Below are 23,415 nucleotides of genomic sequence, written 5' to 3'. Positions count from 1 at the left end.
GCATTGTGTGTGTGTGTGTGTGTGTGTTGAAATGCATTGTGTGTATGTGTGTGTATGTAGGGATGCATTTTGTGTATGTGTGTGCTGGGATGCACTGTGTGTGTGTATGTAAGGATGCATTGTGTATGTGTGTAGGGATGCAGGGTGTGTGTAGGAATTCATTGTGTGTGTAAGGATGCATTGTGTGTGTGGTGATGTATTGTGTGTGTGGGAGCATGTTTGCTGGATAGTATAGGGGCTGTGGGGGCTGAAAGGTACTGAAAAAACGTCTTTTTTGTTTTAAATATATTAATTTTTTACTTTCAAAAGAAATGTATTTAGTATATCCCAACTCCCCCCTCCCCCCCTGTTTCCTACCAGCATCCAGGGAGGGGCAGCATATTCCCTGGTGGTTCGGTGGTGCTGCAGAGGCTTTCTGCCTTCACCTCTGCGAGTCCCAGCACCATGTGTAATCAAGCATTGCCGTAGTTACCATGGCAATGCTCTGAAAGCCTGTACTCGGCAAGGCACAGCCTCCTCCCCTTCCTGCTACACAAACTCTGCATAGACCAGGGGAAGAAGATCAAAAGATCTCCTTGACGGAGTCTGTGTGCATGTAAGGGACTCGGGCTTGCGGGTCCTAAGGTGGCCTGGGCCCCTTACAAGTGAAAGGGCTGTATTGACCCATGGTCACAAGGATCGCAGCTGCGGCCGGGAGTGACATACCCAGTCGCAGCTGAAACCCCTGCGATCCTGGTAGGTACCCCACTGTCTAGATGCGCTGGAGTTTGAGATGCCTGGTCTACAAACATTATCATGTTATCACCGTGGTGGTATTCTATTAATAAATTGGGGAGTGCATGTGCTGACATTCATATTGCCAACCAGCAAAATAGCTCAGCATATCTTTAGAGCACTGTAAAATGTGAATTTTAAGAGTTTGCAGTTTTTAAAGTGATTCTATAGTGTAAGCAATACGAAGTTTAATTCCTTACACTATAGTTCCCTCTAGCCCCCCTCTCCCTCGTGCCAGCCCCTACCCCCTGTGCTGCAAGGGTTAAAATCCTTGTAACACTTACCTGATTACACCTCCTGATAAAGGGGAGGAGAGGGGGTTAAGCACATGCACGGGGAGTGCCTTAAGTGCATTAGGCACTCCCCATAGGAAAGTATTGAAGCAATGCTGACATATGGGAATTTCCTGATGCTGGATATCCTCATGCAGAATGGGAGGATGCCCAACATCAGTTAGACGACCAAAAGTTGCCTATAAAGCAGAAAGTGTCTCTAGTAGCTGTCTGATTGACAGCCATGAGAGGTAGTCTTAGTCCTGCACTATAATCATTGCAGTTTCTCAAAAACTGCAATGATTTATTTTGCAGGACTAAGTGGGACTGTGACATTGCACCCATACCACTTCAATAAGCTGAAGTGGTCTGGGTGACTATAGTGTCCCTTTAAAAGTGGCTTGTTCCAGTGTCAAAGTGGTTCTCAACAAAGTTCTCAAGGTACACCAAAAATGTAGGATTTAGGCATTTTCACGGGATACTCTCCATTACTGGAGTGTTGGCATGCTTTAAGGCCCCCTGCCCTAGAGAAATAGGACATTGGTGGAACATCATAGATTGGTGAGCTAATAGGAAGAGAAATCAACTAATCTTACAACAGCCACATCCGAGGTGTAGGGATATAAGATCACCTTCCCAAAGAAGACACAACAGGCAATATCAATGTGCAAAGATTTTTGAAAGGTGTGATAAAAAAACAGCTGTTTAACCAACAAGGGCAAGAGCACTGGAAACTACATGTCACTAATATCATAATCATTAATATGAAATTAGATTGTCAATATAATAAATAAATTTATTAGACACACTAAAGAGACTTTAACTTAAAACACACATTTACATCATAAATTGCAATAAATATAATTGTGCAAAGGAGCACTGGCTGAAAACTGTTAGGAAATCGATTCTCCTGGTCAATATGATGTTGAGTGTGTTCTCAAGAATTACATTACCCCAAACTGTTCTTGAAAGCATTGCCTGCTTCTGTTACATTAGAAACAGTGGGGTGCTCTGGACTGATCTTCTTAAACGAGAGAGCTCCCTTATCACTAGTGCCATTATTCATTGTACGTAGACTTAGATGTGTTCTGGGAGTGGCGGTTTTAATCCAAAAATAAATGGAGTGACCTGCCTCAAATGATTTGCACTGTCTGCATTGAATCAGAACATGCAGCTACACCTAGAATAAAATGTACAAATCAGGGAGTTCCAGATTCAAATGCTTGAGTGTGTATGTGCAGAGCTGCTGTTAAGGGACACTGCCCAAATACAAAATAAATAAAAATCTGTGTTTACTCTCACAAATGAAACCTTACATGCATTAATTATGTATTTTTCTTTGGGATTATATCTAAAATCAGCTTGCAAAACCTGCAGTCCTCTTATCTACTGCCTTTTCAAGCTCCCCCCTTCTAACCCCACCCAGACTTTATGTTGCTGTCCAATCACAGGCTTCCTAATACAGCTCAATAAGAAGTCTTTGTAAGTCAGGTGCTATGGGCAATTGCTGCATTGAGCCAACAAAACCAGGAAGTAACATTAACTGTCACTTCTTGAAAGCCAAGGGGGTGTTACGAGGTTAATTTAAAAAAGTGCCAATTTCTATTGGAACCAGCAATTTTTTCATAATAAAAAAAGAGAACACACTCTTCACACATAAAGCTTTACAGCAAGCTAACATTGTTTAGGGGTCTGGGGTGACCCTTTAACAGAACCAAACAAGGTAATTGTGCATGTGTCTGACATGCTCTGTGTCCACTAACTGTGCATGTAAAGTGTACTGACGTGCAGTAGCAGTTAATACATTTACCAGTTTGGCAACTCAAACTAGGTTCCTCAGTGCCAAAGCCATAGACTACTCTAGTAGCACTCTGTGGAATGGCCGGATGTTTTCATATTGTTATGATAATTTTAATCTAATCTATAAAGCTTGAAACTGTGTGTTATTTTGTTTTGTTTTTAGCAGGTGTATGAGAATGTGTCTGTCTTTGCACAGATTATTTCCCTCAAAGGAGACTATTTAATCAGTTCAAAGTAAAATGCACAAGAATCCCCAATTTTTTCCCCCCCAAAATTGAATCCCCAATACACTTCACCAAGACTTGTGAAAAACTTGGCATATAATTTTAAAGGTTCTGCCAAACTGCGAACATGTTGGATGTATATTTATCAAATTCTTGCTAGTGCACAGAATAAAATTGTATCTAGACTTGAGTTTTCATTTAACAAAGTAGCATAATTGAAGAACCCACACATTTATAAATCTCTTAGATACATGTTACAATCTGCAATATGTTACACGTATGGTGGTCATTCAGCCTTGGTATCACAAAGGTTCTCTTAGCTGTAAAGAGTACCCCGATGAGATGTTTCTGTTTAAGACCTGCATGGGGTTGCTTTGTAGTGCAAATAGAAGTCTCTCCCACCTCTGATACGGCAGCAACATCAGTAGAGTGTATTGCAGATGTTTACAAAGAAGCCATAACAAGTTTTCTAAATAGCTTGCCCGGGCAAACACTGCGTTTAAGGTTTTAAACACTGGATTTTACATTGTAAATCTCCCTTTTAATCCTCTATCCATTTGGGAGCTCCAGTTGGAGAAGGGATAATCACTACAGCCTCCTGCTGGTTACAAATCTATGATAAAAGACAAAATGAGATTCCTTTCAGTTTAACATATCCCTTTCTGTACACCAAAACAAGACAAAAACATCATCTCATATTGCCCCAAGCACATAGTCTTCAGTGATTGCAAGTCTACTGTAGTATGTTTGATACTGCTATGATAAAGACTCTGTTTACCTTTCCCCTAATTTTACCTTCATGTTAAGTAGCTATTACTTATGGTAGCTTAGTGATCTTCAAAGATACAATGCAACAAATATTCTGATCTTTGCTGTAGAATTAAAAGGAAACACTTTTTAGGTTTTCTAATATTATGTTTATATATCCCTACATTTAATAAATATATTTTTGTGAGGTGTGAAAAGTAAATTTAAAATGGGAAAATCCATACTTCTTTATTCTACAACTGGATGTTGCCACCTTAGCCTCCTGTCAATCATTGCTATAAGATCTGTCCTTTGCACCTGGCAGTCAGCATAGACAAAGCTTCTTCTCCTCATTTGAAATGTTTGATGTGGCTTTGCCTTGTCTAAACTGTGTTTTTAAATGGTATTTGCTAAATATTTAATATACATATAAATATAATTATTTAATATAATACTAATTAATATAAATTTAAATGACATCAAGGTTAACACGTTATAGGCAATGTTTTATGTTTCTGAACTAAAAATTCTGCATGTACCTTTTTCTCTCTTTGTCCATGGTTTAGAGCAGGGATAGGCAACCTTTGGCAATCCAGATGTTTTGGGCTTCATCTCCCATAATGTTCTTACACCCATAATGCTGGCAAAGCATTATGGGAGGTGTAGTCCAAACCATCTGGAGTGCCGAAAGTTGCCTATGCGTGGTTCAGAGGATCTTCATTGCCGTCAAATTTTCTCTGTTCATTATCAACTCGAGACAAGCCGATCGAAAAGCCCTGATAATGCAAGAAACAACTTTCCTTTAAGGGATTTGCAGACACGATAACCTTTCAATTTTTAAAATTAATTACTGTTGCCAAACTTAAAATATAGTAAAATATCTAGTTGGTATGTTAAAGGGGCACTTTCAGGATTATGTGAATAAAGCACTGAAAGGGTTGATGACGTTTCCCAGAAGTTGACCTTGGGTGACAATAGTGAATCATTGTCAAACTGTAGAAATGTCAGGATGTAGCTTTAGTTTTGTTCTCTAGACAGTGAAGCTGTAGACTTGACATTCGATGGGAAGAATTCACAGAAAGATTGTCTAGAGCCTAGCTTTTAAACACCGCAGCTGGTCGCCAGACATCCTTAACCTTAGAAAGCCTTAGGATTGTTGCTAAATTGCATCATGGGGAATTTGTTCCGACACAGTGAATGGAAGAATGCTGAGAATATATTGATTCCAAGAACAGTCATGACACTAATGTCATATTATAACCTGTAACATGTACTACTAACAGTAATATTAATATATTATATAATAGTATGATAGTATCTATAATATGCTCTGTGGTTGCTACATTAACCCTGCAATGAAACTGGATATATCGGTTATGTCTCACGGTTTGACCCAGACAAATAGGATTGTTACTTTGTTATTTTAAGCCATCACTCTAATTACCATAAGAACGTTGCACTATTGCAAAATGGTTGGTGCTTAGAGCACCCTGAGCCCATTTTAATTTCTTAGAGTGGGCTATGGTGGCAACGATTTGTAAAAATTGCTGCTGATTAGGACACCCTTCTAAGTCTGTCACTCAAGCAGAATACTTAAAAGGACAGTAATGTCTCAATGAAGTGGTATGGGTGCAGTGGACCTGCATGTGTAACCATTGGAAAATAAACTTTGCCGTTTTGCAGAAGGGGCAATGTTTGCATTGCAGGGTTAAACACTGCTCTAGTGACTGTCATACTGACAGTCACTAGAGTCATTTCAACTGCAATGATTGAATAAAACCCAATCACAGGGCATGGCAACTCATAGGAAAGCATTAAATCCAATGCTTTCCTATGGGGAAGCTTGATTACATGGTTGGCATTAGGTTCCCAATGCTCCTCTTTTAGGAGCACTGGATTGGACCATCAATGGAAAAGGCCTCAATGACATTGCGGGAGGCAGAGAGGTGAGCAGTGCCGAGGACATCTCAGCAGTGGAAAAAGGTGAGTCATTAATTTTATAGCACATGGGGGAAGGGAGTAGGGGCAGGGGATGTGGACAGGGATGCTGTAAAGTTCAGAATACAGGTTTGTATTGCTAACACTATAGTGTTCCTTTAAGGAACACACCAGCATTGTAAATAAATACATTTATTTACAATGCTGGTGTGTTGGTGAGTAGTTAACCTACCTTTGATCTTGCAAGAAAGTCTCCTTTCTCCTCTTGCTCTGCTCCACCTCCAAGACATTATCAGTATTTATGTTCTCCTCAGCATCCTTTGCTTCTTATAAAGAAGCATTAGGACATAGGGTGCATGTTGTGGGACACAGGGTGCAACGTGGATTGAATCCAATGCTTCTTTTTTAGACTTTTAACACTCTCTTCTCTTGAAATAGGTATTTTTATAAAATAAAAAAAGAAAAGTTACTAGATAGGAAGGTAGATACTGGTGATTAATACCAATCTAATTATACAATTTCAGATTATATCTTTGTAACACCTATTGAAGTGGACTCCAATGGAGCTTACATTTCGCATGATACTTTGCACAGTAGCAGGAAAAGAAGATCAACAAAAAGTTCGAAGATTTCGCTACACTATAGAATCTCAGCGTTCGGCCAGGAACTTCATTTGGAACTGCAGTCTTCATCTGTTGTATCGAAAGATTTTGCTGTGCAAATTTTTGATAAAGATGGATTTTCAGCAGATGTGGAGCAGAACTTGGATCAATGCTTCTATCAAGGATTTATCAGAGGTCATACAAATTCGTCTGTGGCCATATCTACATGTGTGGGCATGGTAAGTCATTTTAAATACTTCTTAAAAGAGAACTAAACTGACACAGAGTGCAAAAGTTTATATCAATTTTAAGACAAATTCTTATGTTTAAACATGTGTGGAAATAGTTTTCTTGTTTAGTGTATTGACCATCTGCCACAAAATGACTGATACATTTGCTATGGTAATAAAACAATCCTATAAAATGAATATCCCCATAACTAATACAATGCAAATTCAATCCTTATGCCTTCAAGAAAAATATACATTTCTGAGTTAAAATCATAGAGGAAAGCACCAACATGACATGTAAGATAAATGGTACACTACTAATATAATTGTATTGATTTATTGATAATCATGTATACTTTTTCTCTCATACTTACATGAAAAATAAAGTTAAACATACATTTATGCCTCATGCTAGTGGGGGAACTAATGTAGAGAGGTCTTGGTGAAGAAAAATATAGGAGCAGGAGTGGCCAAAAACAAGATCCGTACAACTCTCAAGGAGCTTTGTAAACTGTAGATTTTTTTGTGTATATGTCTAAATAGCTGATGTCAGAATACAGGAGTGTATTTGAGTCTAGTGTTGGTGTTTGGATGCAATGGTGTGTTTTTGTGGTGTTAGTATTTGAATGCAGGTGTGTGTTTGTGTGTGATGTTGTGTTTGCATGCAGGTACGTGTTCACATAAACAGATGCACATAGCCACACACAGAAACACACAGACACTGCCACACAAAGATGCAGACAGACAGTACCACACATAGGTACCCACATAGGCTCACTCCAAGAAATACACACTGACACAGATTTAAACACATTAACAGATACACTGATATACAAACACACATATGCACAGATAAACACACCGATACACATGCACAGGTATGCACACTGACATCCATGCACATATACACGTATATGTACACATGCCCAATTATACACTAACACGCATGCACAGATAAACACATTGACTGACATGCACATATACTCACACACAGATGCACACACTGACACATATGCACATATACACACACATATGCACAGATATATACATTGACAACATATGCACAGATATACACACATGCATAGAGTCATGGTTCTGGGGCCCCTGTCTAATCCCTGTGACGTAGGTGGCTGCCTAGGGTAGCCTTATGGTTAATCCTGCTCTGGTTGAATATCCTATGGTGTACTATTAATTCTACGTAAGTTGATTTCGAAAGGCACTGTAGACTCAAATAGGTAAAGAGTGGCTTTGCCAAGTTTTAGGTGGTTTTATGTTATTGTCATGGAGTTTAGTTATTTAACATCTAACTTACTTATTGAAACTCTAAGATTAGAGTATTGGTTATATCCAATTCCACACCTGTTAACCGATTAATATGTTCTTTTTTTATGCCATTACGCTGGTATTTCATGTAAATTCTGACATTTTCATATGCTACACATAGTACTATGCATGCTGGCTGGTCACTCGTCCAAGCAACATGATGGAAGACATCTGTTGAATTGGCTGAGATAAAAAATTTTTTTGCATAAAGCCTTATATAATTACTGAATATGATTCCTTTTCTTTGGTGTGAACTGCAGAATGTGGATACCTAGTGCAACATCTCCTCCCCCTCCCCCAAAATAAAAAACAGCAACAATAAAAATAGTCTTACATTGTCAGGCACATTACATTTTAATAAAGAAGCGGGAACCAACAGTGTATTTTGGCAAGTCCACGAATTGGTAAGCATTATGGGAGACATGGTTCACAGCTTCTTCTGGAATAGTAGTTTCCACATCTCTTGTTTAGGGCACTAAAAGGCTTTGAACCAGCCCTAATTACAGGTATACCCTAGAGCAGGACTAGGCAACCTTTGGCACTCCAGATGTTGTGGACTACACCCCCCATAATGCTCTTACATCCATAATGCTGACTAATCACCAGGGGAGATGTAACCAACAACATCTGTGTTGCCGAAGGTTGAACACCCCTGTCCTAGATTATGGCTTAGAGCAGGAGTAGGGAACTCTATATCTTGTGGACTATGTCTTCAATAATGTTCTTAAAGCCATAAAGTTGGCAAAGCGTCAGGTGAAATGTATTTCATAATATCTGGAGTGACGCAGGTTGCCTACTCCTGGTTTAGAGGTTATTAGAGCTTACTTGTTACAGTGAGACTTCAAAGTAAATTCCAGATTTAAGGCCAGAATAGCAGAAGTGAAAGGATAAGAGAATTAGATAATTTCACAGTTTTCTTTTTTGACCTTAAATTTGAGATTCACCTCAAATTCTCACTTTAGTTAATTAACCTGTAAATGTGTTACAGCCCTTACTTCCTGTAGTCTATAGCAGATTACTCTTTTTTACTTCATCAAGGAAGTAGTTTTAAAAGAAAGATGCTCGTCTGAACAGTTTGACACTAATGATGCTTTAGTTAAGCACAACAGAGGGTCGTCGGCTCAGCTGGCAATAGGTAAAGGGTCTGTCTTACTGAATGGGCCTGGAGCTCCATTGACACCTCTCATAATCCATCATCTATGTCAGTGGATGGAGGAGATGACATATCTAAATAAAAATAAACCCCTTGTAAGGAACATCTTCATTTATTTTTATATACACGTTAGGCCCATTTAATTAATAATAAATAAATATGGGCAGGGCTGACAGCCATGTTGTGTAGTTAAAAACATGTGGGAATTTTTTTTTTTTTTATATTATATGTTAAATGAGCAATGTATTCCCCAAATCGCCTTTTTGAAGTGACAGTAGCTCTAGCATTACTTCTTGGCACAGCATCCCACAATTAGAAACCTCTATTCCCCATCTGAAGTGAACTAGAGAACTCAGAGTCCTGGTGGTGCTGGTGTGAGAGATATGCCTGATCGCTCTGCCTCCAGCCTGCCAGAAATAGAGCATTTGCGATTGAGCCCTGGCCCCTGACCAACCCCTGCCGGTGAGGGTTATTCAGTGCCTATCATCCTTGGGTCCAGTAAGGAGCCTCTTATGTATCTAACGTAAGACCTTACTGAGGTCCCAAGGACCATGGCCCTGCAATATAGAGAAGCTTGATGATACATTTGACAACTTTTGGGTGGAACTAGCCAGCAGAAACAGCTCGCCAAACTTTATACCGACAGGTAAATTACCTCAATATTCACACTGTCCTGTTTTTCATCTGGTGAAGTCCTCTGCTTGACAAGGTAGGCCAGAAAAGATTTGAGGGCCTATTGATAAGTTCAAAGTGAACATTCGGACCTGGTTATCCCAAAACACATAGGCCAAAATATTGTTTCCTCGGCTTGCCTGAAAAGCATAGAGATGTTGCCTTTTCAGCATTACTGTGATTCCCGCTGTGTAAAGACTCAAGGTATTGTTCCCAATGCATGACTGCAGACCTTGCCATATTCTGGAGAGGGCCACCCCACTGTGGGACTGTGATGTGCCTCATAAAGGGGTAAGATAATCGTGAGTGGGGGCATGGGATGCCATTCAGCATGCTGCACTGCTATCTTAGAGGACATTCCTACAACAACACCTAATCTGCTTATAACTGTGGTTCATTGATCTTTGCTTTTTAGATGCTATTATTTCCTATTGTATTTGCTTTTTCATTTACCTTTACTATGCTCCAAAGTCATACCTTATGTTTTTATCTTAAAATTCTCTCACATTGCAAATCGTATGCATGTATATTCATATTCTATGATGTTACTGTGACATTAAAAAAATCAGTGAATAATCAATTTATATGTAAACAGATTGCCCTTTAATATAAGACAATATCATCAAAAATCCTTGATAATAATTAAAGGTTCTTTAACCCCTTAAGGACCAAACTTCTGGAATAAAAGGGAGTCATGACATGTCACACATGTCATGTGCCCTTAAGGGGTTAAAGCAATACATTTGTGGCAAAGTTGAAAAAGAAGCTCTTCTGTCTTCTGAGTAATGCAGGTCTTTGGAATGTTGCATTCCTTGTATTTGGTTAGCATGAGGGAGAAGATGTAGCACACTATCCAGTTACATGTAGTTAACACAGAACAACCTATTTAAAGACAATGAATATAAATGTTTTCCGGCCACCTACAGTCTTTAAAAGCAGTTACAAGGAAGGATTGGCAGATGTCTTCTTAATGAACAAATCCAGGTGATTTTAGCTGAAACGGTTTTGTTTCTATTGAATGTCAGTTATTCATGGGACAAAAAGAAACACTTTACATATTAAGTAACAGGGTTGTGTGGATATTTAACCTGATAATGTGTTTACACATTAATTTATTCTTATCTATTTATTCAATCAATACCAATATAAATATTTAAAGAGTAAATCTGGTCTGTTTGCCCCTTGAAAGCATTAATGTCCCGGGTTTCATTTCAGGGTGAAATCTCTTGCTTCCAAGGTTAAGAATATCATTACCATTGAGTTCAATATAATAATACAGAACTAAATCCTTAAAAGTCATTAGCCGTTGTCTGTTAATGGGACATCAAAACAATGTAATTGATTAGATGTCAGTTTTATTTTGACATGTGTTATCTTTTTGAATGCAAATAACCTTCTACATGTCTATGGAATAATATTGAAAATTGCCGCGGATAAATGGCTGCGCTAATATTCCAGACATGATTCCTTGAATTATTATTTATATTATTATTATTTACTACTATGCCACCTTAATACTGTTGTGCACTGTCTGTTGAACTTCTATTGCTAAAGTTGGTTACCAAAGCAGATCTTTTAAGAACTTTATTTTATATAGCACTAACATATTCTTCAGATTACAGTTTTAAAATATTGTATTTCTTAACCAAGGACACTTACTGGTGATAACAGTAAGCTACAATATATTAGTGTTAATGAAGTGTGTGTGTGTTACTGTGAGTATTAATATTCATGCTTGAGTTACGGTTCCTGCTGCAGAAGAGGGCTTCTTGGAAAGGTCCTGCAAGTTAGGATTACAGTGAGATTTAGAGTTAAGTGTTGCTTTACAGCATCAGGATTTAAAGAATGTACAGTTCAGGTGAAAATTAAAATAAAGGTTAGGGATTACTGGTACTTAACCCCAAATTGTTTACTAACCCTAACTCTTAATGTAATAACAAAATTGACCCTAAATGTTTTCTCACCCTATCTGTAACCACAAGTGTCTGGAATCGTCAAGTCATTCCATAATCCTAATGTTGGCTAATCCTCTCCTAACCCTTAATTTTTTAAATCCCTATGGTGTAGCACACCCCTAACCCTATACCTCTCTGTAAGCCTAACGTTACTTATCTTGTAGAACTTGAGTTCCGACTGACCAAGTCACAGTTCTCCACAGGTAACCCATGGCAGCAGACTACTGGTTCCTTTAATATTCCATATTCAACCTGTCAACATTTCTAGAAGCGCAAAATAAAAGGTCATTATTGCTCTAAAAATCCACACAAAACGTAATATATTAGGCAGCTCTTAATACAGCTAGTTCAACACTGTATTAAATACAATTGGTGCAAATGTAATAATTTAATTAACCTAATTACAGTATTTAAATATATATATATATATATACATTTAAGTCAAGTTTACATTATAGAACACTGCTAATTACCTGATAATCTGCTGTCTTTTGTCTTCTCCAGCAGTCTGGAAGCTGATTAGCTTTAGTAATTAAAGGCATCCTATGATCACACCTTATGGCATGTTATTTTCTTATTAACTGAACGTTGCATTTAGCTTACCTTCTGATGCCAGTTGTGACTCGGTAGCTCAAACTGTCTGTTTAGTGCTTACAGAATTATCCGCATAGAGGACTTTCCTCTTAGAGTCCAAGTTTAGCCATCATACTGTCAGTATGAACTGTATTATCGAGACTGAATAGCCCCGAAATCCCCTTTACACCAATTACTTTTGTCACTTGGATGCCCTTGTATCCTATTTTCTTTGTTCAATGCAATTAAACTGAAAATGGTGTTTCTTTTACTCTGTTGGCACTCTTTACATTTTCTTTGTTTCTTTCATTTGCGGTAGCCACTCAACAATAAAATTGCAGTGGCCTGTACTTTAAAGACTCAAATACCACAATGCGATTTAGAAGAAATTGCATTTCAATAGACTGGAGCCTCCGGAGGGCTTCTTTGATCTAATTTTTGGATGACCCAAAGGATTTAGTCATTCAGAGCTCTGTTGTCTTCTAATGCCTGTATAGAGAACTTTAGAGTGAATGGAATTATTTAGAATTGGCTGTGTGGTTGAGTGATCTTAGACTGACAGTTAAAAAAAAAAAACAACACACACACACACACTGGTTCTTCCATTTCTTTGTCGGAGAATTATGGCAAGAGGCCTATTTCACCCTTAGATTGTCCCATTGATGAACATGTAACACAAACTCATCAATTAGATTCTTGTAGCAACAGAAGCACGTAAAATGTATTGGTCTGTTTTAACTCAATTGAACAAGGACCACATTTAAGTGGATATCATAACGCCATTAAAAATAATACAATATATATATATATATATATATATATAGATAGGTAGTAAAGGGAGCACACTAGGTCTTGAAAATCGTGCAAAAGTATTTATTGCATTCCAAGAGAATACAACGCTGTGGTACAACAAATCAACGTTTCGACCCTGCTGGGTCTTTATCAAGGTGATCTTGATAAAGACCCAGCAGGGTCGAAACGTTGATTTGTTGTACCACAGCGTTGTATTCTCTTGGAATGCAATAAATACTTTTGCACGATTTTCAAGACCTAGTGTGCTCCCTTTACTACCTATCTATATATATAACGCGGGATTGCACCTAGGCCCAGAATATTTTGGAAACTAGAAGTACGGAGGAGTGCCTGGCTTTGGTATTTTGTTTATATATATATATATATATATATAAAATATATTTACCACTAGTTGTAAACTAAAACAATAATTATTAGATGCCATCTTAAAAAAAATAAAAAATAAAACAGTGTTAGATAAAATATATACAATTAAATTAAAGATACAATTATTTAAAAATTGGTGTAAAATATCCCCACCCTATGATTATAAAGCACTGTGAAATATGTTGGCATTATATATCTAATACTTTTATTAATAATAATAATAACAATAATAATAATAATAATAATAATAATAATAATATAACCATTATTGTGACATTTATCAAAACACCTAAAGTAATTTACTAGGATGGACTTTTTTGCTGTCTATGACAAGATATGAAAAAACACATTTTACTATTATTATTACTTATTACTTATTATTTATTACTATTATTCAATAAAATAAAATGTTAGCAAATATATCCATGATTTAGACAGTTTATTTAAACTTTTTTAATCCTCATCAGCGATCTGTCAGCTATATCAGAGGACAATGATCCTGACACTTTTCTATGTATTTTTTGCATATTTGTATTATTTAGAATTTTGTGAGCATTGTAATACAGTTTTAGGAACTTTAGGAATTGTGCAATAAAATATAATTCTAAGACTTGGCATTGCATGAGATGCAAGTGCAATTTAAGAATTAAGATAGTCAGAAGGTTTGCCTAGACATGGTAAATAATGCAATTTTACGATAGCATCCCCAATCCTCCCCCCCCCCCAAATAAATAAATAAATAAATAAATCTTCATCTATATAATGCTCAGGTGGATATTTGATTTGCATTTTGCTGCCAAACACTTTCAGATTAAAGGAAAAATGTCTTGCACCATGACACAGTTCCATAAATGAACGGGTAATGTAGCCGCAGACACCTGTAGGAAGCAGTTAATGAGTCATCTTAAACAGCAAGTGACATTCAGGTGGCAAAAGCAATTAAATATGGGGAAGTACGCTGGGAAGCAATTGAAGGATCTCATAAATGTTTTTACAACTGCAAAGCAATGAGGCGGCTTGGAAATTGGAACAGATTTACAGTATTTTGCAACAAGAGAAGAAACCATTGTGCCTTTAGTCAAGATAAAGTGTCACGTCTTCGCTAGTCCCAGACGAAAACCATTAATAAGATCGTTAACGAAGACAGCAGTTATCACATCCTAATCCACCATCATCTTCCAGACTACTCTATTTTAATGGGAATACAGCAGTGTGATATTATCTTCTCAATCTACTTACCAATGTATATATTTTTGTACAAACCCATTCAATCATCCAGGTGATATCATAGTAAGCTAAACAGGGCTTTCTATACCTAAAAAAAGCCCCATGTGTTCAGTATTCTGCACATCCATCTATGCTTACATTTTTCAGCAGTGCTTTCAACAAGTTGAACAAGAGATTATCCAGGGGACGTAGCATAGGTCAACTGAGCCTCGATTTCCAGAAGTGTGACCAATGTTGCTTGAAATAGTTGCCTATAATTTACAACCACAAATACACAAGTTCACATCAAAAGCCACCTGAGTGATGTTTTACAAGAGACGGTAAAAGAGTTAGGAGTTGTATGTTACTTCCTAAGAGAGCATGAGTACCATTTTCCTGTATGGTTAGGCACGGGCATAAAGGCCACAGTCATAAGAAATTAGTATACTAACATTAAAACTCATAGATTAGAATCTTGGGGCATTTTGTGATATGCTGATAAATATCAGATATGCCTTTATTAGCATATATCAGTTCTGCTGACAACTTCATCATCAGAGGCATATGCAAAAAACAGAACAAGTCTCTGGAACTATTTTAAATCACAGCCAACAAACAACAGTAGGGGGTGGGGAAGAAACTGAGGTTGGCCAAATGATTTATAACTTGGTGGCTGTTTGTTATAGTCTTCTTTGATGTGCAGGGTGAGTTGAAGAGATCGCCGAATGTCCCCAATCGGCCTGTGACTGTTGTGGCCCATCTAACATTTTTTAATGTCCCCAGTAGTCAGTCCATGCCTGCTGCTAACCTCATTTTATTCATAGGGCATTCATCTTTTAAACTGTATTTTGTGACCCCAGCTATTCATTAGGGTTATGAGCTCTAGAAAGCAAAGATTCTGATGCAACGAGAAGGTTAGGCATATAGTCAGATATGTAAAGCTCTTGCAGTGTTAGAGTGCATTGATATAGGGATATGGTATACAGTTTAATTGGGAAAGTTATACCGTATTATTTGACTGAATATGCACTACTAAATGTCAGTATTGCTCATTTCTACACAATGCACAATCTCCATATTCCTATGCGTTACAACATCAATAAATGAATATAGACCCAAACTATTCAGGTAGCCGCAATCTACTTGTATTTATACTCTTAACAATCTGTAGATGGGAAAAACAAAAATCTGTTTGCTCGGGGGAAACTATTTTGAATAGTATTGTTTAAATAATAAAATACTGTTCTAAATTGGGTTAGTGTTATCTTCAGAACTGTGGGGGAGGGATTTACTGATCACAAAAACCCATCTACATAAGGACATCATTATGCAATTTAGTACACAGAACTGATGAGCATTTTTTTGTTAAACCCCTTAAGGACCAAACTTCTGGAATAAAAGGGAATCATGACATGTCACACATGTCATGTGTCCTTAAGGGGTTAATCCAGTAGTGTTTGAAATCTTCCAAGAAAAAGGATAAAATGTATCCCTATGATTTCGAAATGAGTTACATCTTTAACTTTCTCTCACTGTTTCATATTTTCCTAACCATTGAAAGTTACATTCATTAGATTTCATTACAGTTTATTAAAAACAAAATACAAAGCTAAGTTTTAGTTTCCAAATTGTGAAAATAAATCTCTAGTATACTAAATCATATTATACAAAATTTGTTTTTAAATCCCTCCAATTAAAATGTAATTCAGGTTAAAAAGTACAAGTTTTCCATTTACTGTACCGTAATCAGTATGAAATATGATAAGTTCTAATCGGTTTGAATTAACCATTCAATTAACAATATTATTCAGAGCTATAAAGAACCGTAGTCAATACCTGAAGATCCAAATTATAGTAGATCGTTGTCTGTTTTCTTTTTGGTATATTATTTAAACAATGTCTTGACATGACATGACATGTTACAACCAATGACCTTGGAGGATGGGGTGAAGTATCTCATCCAGACCACCTAACAAGACCAATATAATTTGACCGTTCATTTGTAGAGGATAAGGTTAATTACTGGTCTTAGCCACCAAAACTAATCAATGCAATTATCTCGATGTATCTAATAGACCACAAAGCCGTGGGAACTGGTTGACCTGTTAACACGCAGACACCAAATATCTAGCCAATGTTATCAGTTTTTTTCATGAAAACATATCTGATAGATTGTTAAAATTGTTTACATAAATATGATACCTAAAATATTAAGAAAAACGTTTTCAAAATCTGAGCTGCTATGTTGATACAACCCTTAAAGTGCGAACTTGGTAATTAAAGTTTAGATAAATACATTTTGTCGGTATATAGGATTTATTTGTTCTTGACATGGGGTCACCCCATTCAGCACCTTGGACAGCAGAAAGAATATAAAGCACGTGGCAAATAGTAATGAATGGTGGTTTATATTCAAATTCAAACAAACGGGGTGGTTAAAAAGAAAGATTCTCAGCCCATGTAGTACTTGTGACGTGAGCTGGCAAAGGATCATAGTTTCCGTAACAGCTGGGGTTCTACCTTTTGGTAAACCTGCATTATGTCTCTACATCTTGAGTACAAAACAAGCATGAAAACCATTTGTGCTCTGAAAGCCTTGTGTACTCCATATCAGAGAATACATCTGATCCACAAGAGTTTCTATGTAGTTACACAGATTCCCAGCACAGAGACTGTTACTGTAATATTTTGTACTATGTGTTTTGTTTCTGTCATAAAGTAAATTTATCCTATTACTCAAGGCCGACATTTTATTTCCAGTATTACCATGCAATACAGGCATTTAGAAAACAGTTTTTGTTTTTTTTTCTTTGAAAGGGGAAACCAAAAAGAACAATAAACAAAAACAAAAATAAAATAATCCAAAGAACAAACTCAGATAGAAGAGTCAGGTGGTGAATTGCTGAATGTACATCAGATATCCCTAGGTATCCCATCACCTAAACACTGTGAAATATGCAAACTGTCAATGGCAGCTGGTACATTTATCCCTTAGGCAAGGATCAGTGAAATGTAAAGAACACATTTATCTGTGTGTGTGTCTGTGTGTGTGTGTCTGTGTGTTTGTGTGTGTGTGTGTGTGTGTCTGTGTGTGTGTGTGTGTTTGGTTAAAACTTGGACAAGTGCACCCTTGCACCCTTTCCCGCAGATGCCTTTGTCATATATATTACAATGGATTACAAGTGGCTTGTTTTTTTACTAATAATAGCATTATTTACTTGTTTGATAAACTAGAATCAGATGATATCTTAAACTTATTTGTTCTTGTACTAAAAATCATATATTTTGCTTGTTCTGTTGCTCTCCAAACACTACTGGGTCAAACTCCCCCACTACAATATCAATTTTTTAGCTATATGTTCTATTATATGCAATACATACGGGGCAGTTTGTAGTAACAGTACACTTTTACCATGGATTAGATAAAGGATGGGTTCATCTAGAATTGTTTTTGTATTTTGGCTCCATATGTTTCATTTGTGTGAATCCACCGCTTCCGCCTTGCATGCCTCTTCTTGTCTTGATGTTTGCAAACCTTAGAAATGGTTTGAAGTTTACAAAGCTGACAAGTCAAGATGATGTCACAGCTTAGATCATTAGGTTTAATACTCCTTTTTTCATGCTAAAAGCCTTGAAAAGAGTTAATCTCTCAATGTGATGCACCATTTACAGATCTCCATTATTGATAACAATGTGTGTTTTGCAGTTACTAATCAGATTGAATTATACACCAAAACCTTTCATGTTCTTTGTTAGAGCAAAACTGTACTTAAAATAAAGGCTTATTCTCTGTGAAAGAGCACTGAATGCAATTTACATTGTAAAGTGACCCAATGTCCTAAAATAATATACTGTGTACTACATTTTATTTGTGTGGTGTAAATAGAAGAATTGCGTCTTTTATTTTGAAAATGTATTACTTCATATCATTTGGAATAGTGTTTGTAAAAGGGCTTAATTCATTTTTTAAATAGTCCTGGGATCTTGGAATTGGCTTGTCCAGGGCCCTTAGACAGCAGCGAGTTGCTATGCAAGTTCAGTTTTACTCTTGTTTAGTACCTACACAGATTGCACATGTAACTTTCACTAAAATTGTTTTGGTATTATATATCATAAATATGGCTGCCATATATGTGGCTGTTAGCTTGAAACGGGCTCTTGGGAGCTAACATTTTGATTTTTGTCCTTAAATAAATCTGCCTTAGATTTTAGCTGATTATGTGCCCAGCCTTTTACTTGATGAATTGATGTTGGAGTGGAGTCATTTCTCATTGGGCTGTTGGCACCTGGGCAACACTATATGTTTGTTCCTTTCTGTTTTTCAATAGTAAACTGATTGCTTATTGAAATGAATGTTGGCTAGCTGAGCTTTTCTACCGAAGAACAGCTTGTGTTTCTTTAATGCCTCCTAAATTTTAGTAAGATTTGGGCTTAGAAGAAACATAACATACAAAAAAATAAAATAAACATTAAAAAATACTTAATTCACAAACAAACAAAAAATAAATAGGAATTGCAGTGTAAAGGTTTATTTTAAAGATAATGTGAACACTGTATTTAAGTTAGTTATTTATTTTCATGGCTGGCTTCTTACATAAAGATATCACCAAATCGTGATTCACTTCACTACCCAGTGTTTCTGAGTTCTGAAAAGCATCCTACACAGACACACTGCTTGAGTACTTGTTGTGCAATTTACTTTGATGTCGTCTGTTCACTCATTTGACCCAGTGACAGAGAAAAAGTCATTTCAGGGCTCAGGCATATGAGATGAGAGCAAACAAAATGTGGTCCAAATGTATTTCCTTAAACATCCAACTCTACGAACCAAATGGGCCTGTATGCCAAAAGCTTTAACTGTATAGAGTGTTGTGTCCCAAAAGAATGGCCTGGCCACAAACTTATGTTATTACTTTAAATAAAATATTTTCCCATGAAAAACAATGGACTTTAAATACATTTACAATAAATAAAACATTTACTCAGCATTCCTTCACATCACCAGGTTTTGTGTGTGTACAATATTATATAGTGAATTATAGATTTTAGTGGTTAGTGTATCCTTATACATAATATGTTTTCAATGGGAATACTTTTGCTTCTTTAGTTCTGTGTATTTTCTGCCCACTCATTTAAACTAGATAAAACAGTCTGCAATAATTGCTTCTATTCTTTGGGTAATTGCTTAAGCAATATATATCTTCACTGAACTGAAAACAAAGGATTTGCAAGTGATTCTGTGGTTCGTTAGTTTATTTAGTGCATGTGCATTAAATAAACTCTCGACAGTGGTGGGTGACTAAACCCCCGTGCTAATCAGAGGAATAGACTTTCCGTTACGTTCTTGCTTTCATCCCGAATAAGGACAATGTGTATTCTACATAATACCATATGTTGACAATATATGAACAGAAAGTGGAATTTAATGTTCTAAGATCTGCTTCTGCACAAAACACATCCAGATTCTGTAGCATAATCCAAGTGTTAGATTTACTTAAACAGCACTTGTAGGAGCCAATATTCTATATCCCTGATTTTTTTTCTGGTGCCATTGATTATGGCATCTCATGATTATATATATATATATATATATATATATATATGTGTGTGTATACATTGTCCACAACTCTGAAATTCCATATGGATGTATCATAAATCAAACTAAACAGGCAATGGACGAGCTGTTTTGATTGTTTCGGGGTTCTGTCCATGGTACCAAAAAAATAAATAAAAGATGATTGATGGTAAAAGAAGATGTTTGACGTTAAGAGGATAACTGCTACAAGTTGAATTTATTCACCGATCAAGATACAAATAACCAAAAAAATGGGAAAAAAATAAAAAAAATCTATATTGGTATAATATATATTTATATACTTTGCAGTACATTAATAGGCACACTTTTACATCATTTCAGTTCCTCCAAGTTGTTTTTCTATAAACAATTGCACAGATGAAATGATTTCGAACCCACACATCATATGTACGAAATTCAGTCCGTCTGAACAAAAAAAATATTTTTGTATGAACTAAGTTTTTTTTTTGCCATGTACAAATCCAATATACACACATTGTTTTGAATTAGTTTCTCTGAACAAAAATCATCTCGGACAAACTACTAGAATTCTGTTGTAAAATTAGCAATATTGTAATCAATTAACGAGTAGGAATGCTCTTTGTAATTTGGATATAGTAGATGTATTTAAGGTTCAATTATCTGCTTTAATATGATATATGACAGACAAATGGTAAATTTACTGCAATATAGTAAAGAACGTATTACTTATACTTATTTTGCTTCACGGTATCATATGATATCATATGGTATCATATATAGCAGTAATATGTCCTCAGGTGCCATAAGGGTTAAGAGTTACTGGACCCTAAACCCTTGCCTTGACCCAATACCCTTAGAGGTAATGACCCATCTTAAACCCATCTTTTGGGCTGCAAATCCAATTGTTTGGAAAGTTCCCTGTAGTAAGTGATGCACCTGGAAGCAAAGAAAACAATATATAACAGATATTTTCACTGTTCTGTATTAGTTTTCTAAAATATAATCCCTCTATCAATTTTGATGCACCCTGTGTAATCCAGGTTGGGACGTTCCTGAATCATGTTTTTTTTTTAAACCATAGTTCTAGAGTAATGTGAGAGACATTGTTATTGTGAATCAGAGAGACAATTATGCAGAGAAAAGTGATATCAATTTGAAATTAGTCTCCCTGAAAACTGATTTTGTTCTTTATGTATAGTATGTTTACTTTAGAAGTTCTATCTACTTCTCTGTTAATAGAACTTTAATCACAAATAGGGTGCTGCTTTTGGTTCTAGCAGATAACTGAGAGCAGGAGATAAGGATTTCTACATTAAACATACTTCATAATAAGGGAAGCATGGTCTGCCGCTGGGCTGGGGCTGAATGGCTATTAGCCAATCAGCAGAGCCCCTGTCTAGTAGCAGGCAGTCCTTCCTGGATCAGAATTGAAGGTAGCAGATGTTGATGGTTGCAGGGAGTAACATTGCTGGAGAACCAACTTAGGGGTTAAACCATTTGTAAAGGGAAGAAAGTACCAGGAATCTCCTGGAAACACAGCAACTTGATTTCAGTTATGTTGTTATGGTACCTGTAGTGTTCCTTTACAACAAATAAACTATTTTCAAGAAGTGTGGCTGTATAAACCACTGCCATACGTGTGTGGCTAGGGCTTCATAAACAAAGTGATTTCACTTCTAAATGGCAGCTAATTGAGCAATGAGACTGCAGTGACACACTCTACACACCAAAACCCCATCATTTAGTTTTTTTATACTCAGAGTGTCCCTTTATGTATGGAGGTGAGAGCAACAACATAGCACAGGGCCTTAAGTGGCAGTGAACAACTATTTAATATGATTAGGCTATATCGTTTGATCTCATCTTTAATGAAATCTATCAATAACATGCAGAACAAATTATGATATGAAGTTCTTGACACAATTTATTTTTCAATTGCTGCAGTTAAAAGAACACTTTAGGCACGAGCACTACTTAATTAGATTTGATGGGTTTTGGCCTCATATTCATGATCTATTTTTCTCCATATTCAAAATTTCTTTAGTTTTACTGTTTTTAGTTTTCATTAGCATAATTACACTGTCTCAGATATTTTATCTGTTTTTAAAAAAAAGTGTCATCCTGATTGAAAGGCCAACAGTGTAGCCCAGCCTATAATAGATCAATATGAGCTGAGCTGCTGACTTGACTTCACCCCCTCTCCATTCAATCACTGTCATCACATTTTCTGTATAATATTTCAAAGTCTTACTAAGGAAAAATGGAAATAAACAACTAGAAAACAGTAATTGGCTGTGGGGTGAAGGCACGTCAACAGCTCGGCGCACACTGACCTCTCATCGGCTAAGCTGACTATGGACTCTGTTTTCATTGAAGAAATAAGTTGTTTTGTGAAAGAGGCAACAATGTTACATTGCACAAAGCTGCACATTTTCAAACAAGAGCAACGGACGTTTACTTTCATTGGCTGAGAACATCAGCTGACTGCTGATGACATCTTAATGACACTGCCAAAAGTGAAGCTACGGCAGAGAGGTTAAACTCTGTATGTGCAACGTTACAATGCATGGCTTCATCGAAAATCTGATGGAACATCTACTAATAAATACATGATATCAATCTTCGTTTAGTGAACACTGATGCTCCAACATTGCGGAGAGTTTCTATATTAACCATACCTCAACAAAAGCATGAAGGGTCACTTTTATAAACGTTATAGTTTTAGTATCATTGACACAGCGTACATACACAACTCTATCTTATAGATATCATCCAAAAAGACTGTATATATTAGGAGTTATAGAGGGTTGAGGTGACAGTGTCAGTCACTGGTGATATCCTTTTCTTTTTATAACTAGTGTTTTCCTTTGTATGTTGGGTTACATGTAATGTGATCCATTTCTTCAAAACTAATGTCTCTGAAGATATTGCATAGGAAGCCTGAGGTTATGTCTAATATTGTGCTAGTTTTGCTGAACTTCCCAAACTAGACAAACATTACAACTTGCCAAAACATTAGCTCAGAAATAAAGTTGTAACATGCTCAAATCCAACAGCATCCAAGCTTGAGAAGATGCTGGCGTAACATTTCACGAGAGAAGCAAAAGAGGCTTCTATGCCAGCATCGGATAGATTATACCACTCACACAAAATCACTTTTAAGCAATTAGAGAAGCCCAGTGACTTCATCTTGCCATCCAAAAAGTCATG

General features: G+C 36.5%; 1 protein-coding gene across 1 annotated transcript in view; it reads left to right on the top strand.

Annotated features, from left to right (window-relative positions):
• The window catches only part of ADAMTS18 (ADAM metallopeptidase with thrombospondin type 1 motif 18), a 68,299-nt gene that overhangs the window by 3,962 nt on the left and 40,922 nt on the right, over positions 1–23,415 (top strand). Inside the window, exon 3 of the mRNA XM_063438542.1 lies at positions 6,280–6,596. Within this exon, the coding sequence (XP_063294612.1) occupies positions 6,280–6,596 (317 nt within the window). The remainder of the gene's footprint in view (positions 1–6,279; positions 6,597–23,415) is intronic.

Source organism: Pelobates fuscus, chromosome 12, assembly GCF_036172605.1.
Source record: "Pelobates fuscus isolate aPelFus1 chromosome 12, aPelFus1.pri, whole genome shotgun sequence".
Lineage (NCBI taxonomy): Eukaryota > Metazoa > Chordata > Amphibia > Anura > Pelobatidae > Pelobates > Pelobates fuscus.
This window is presented reverse-complemented; position numbering and strand designations above follow the sequence as displayed.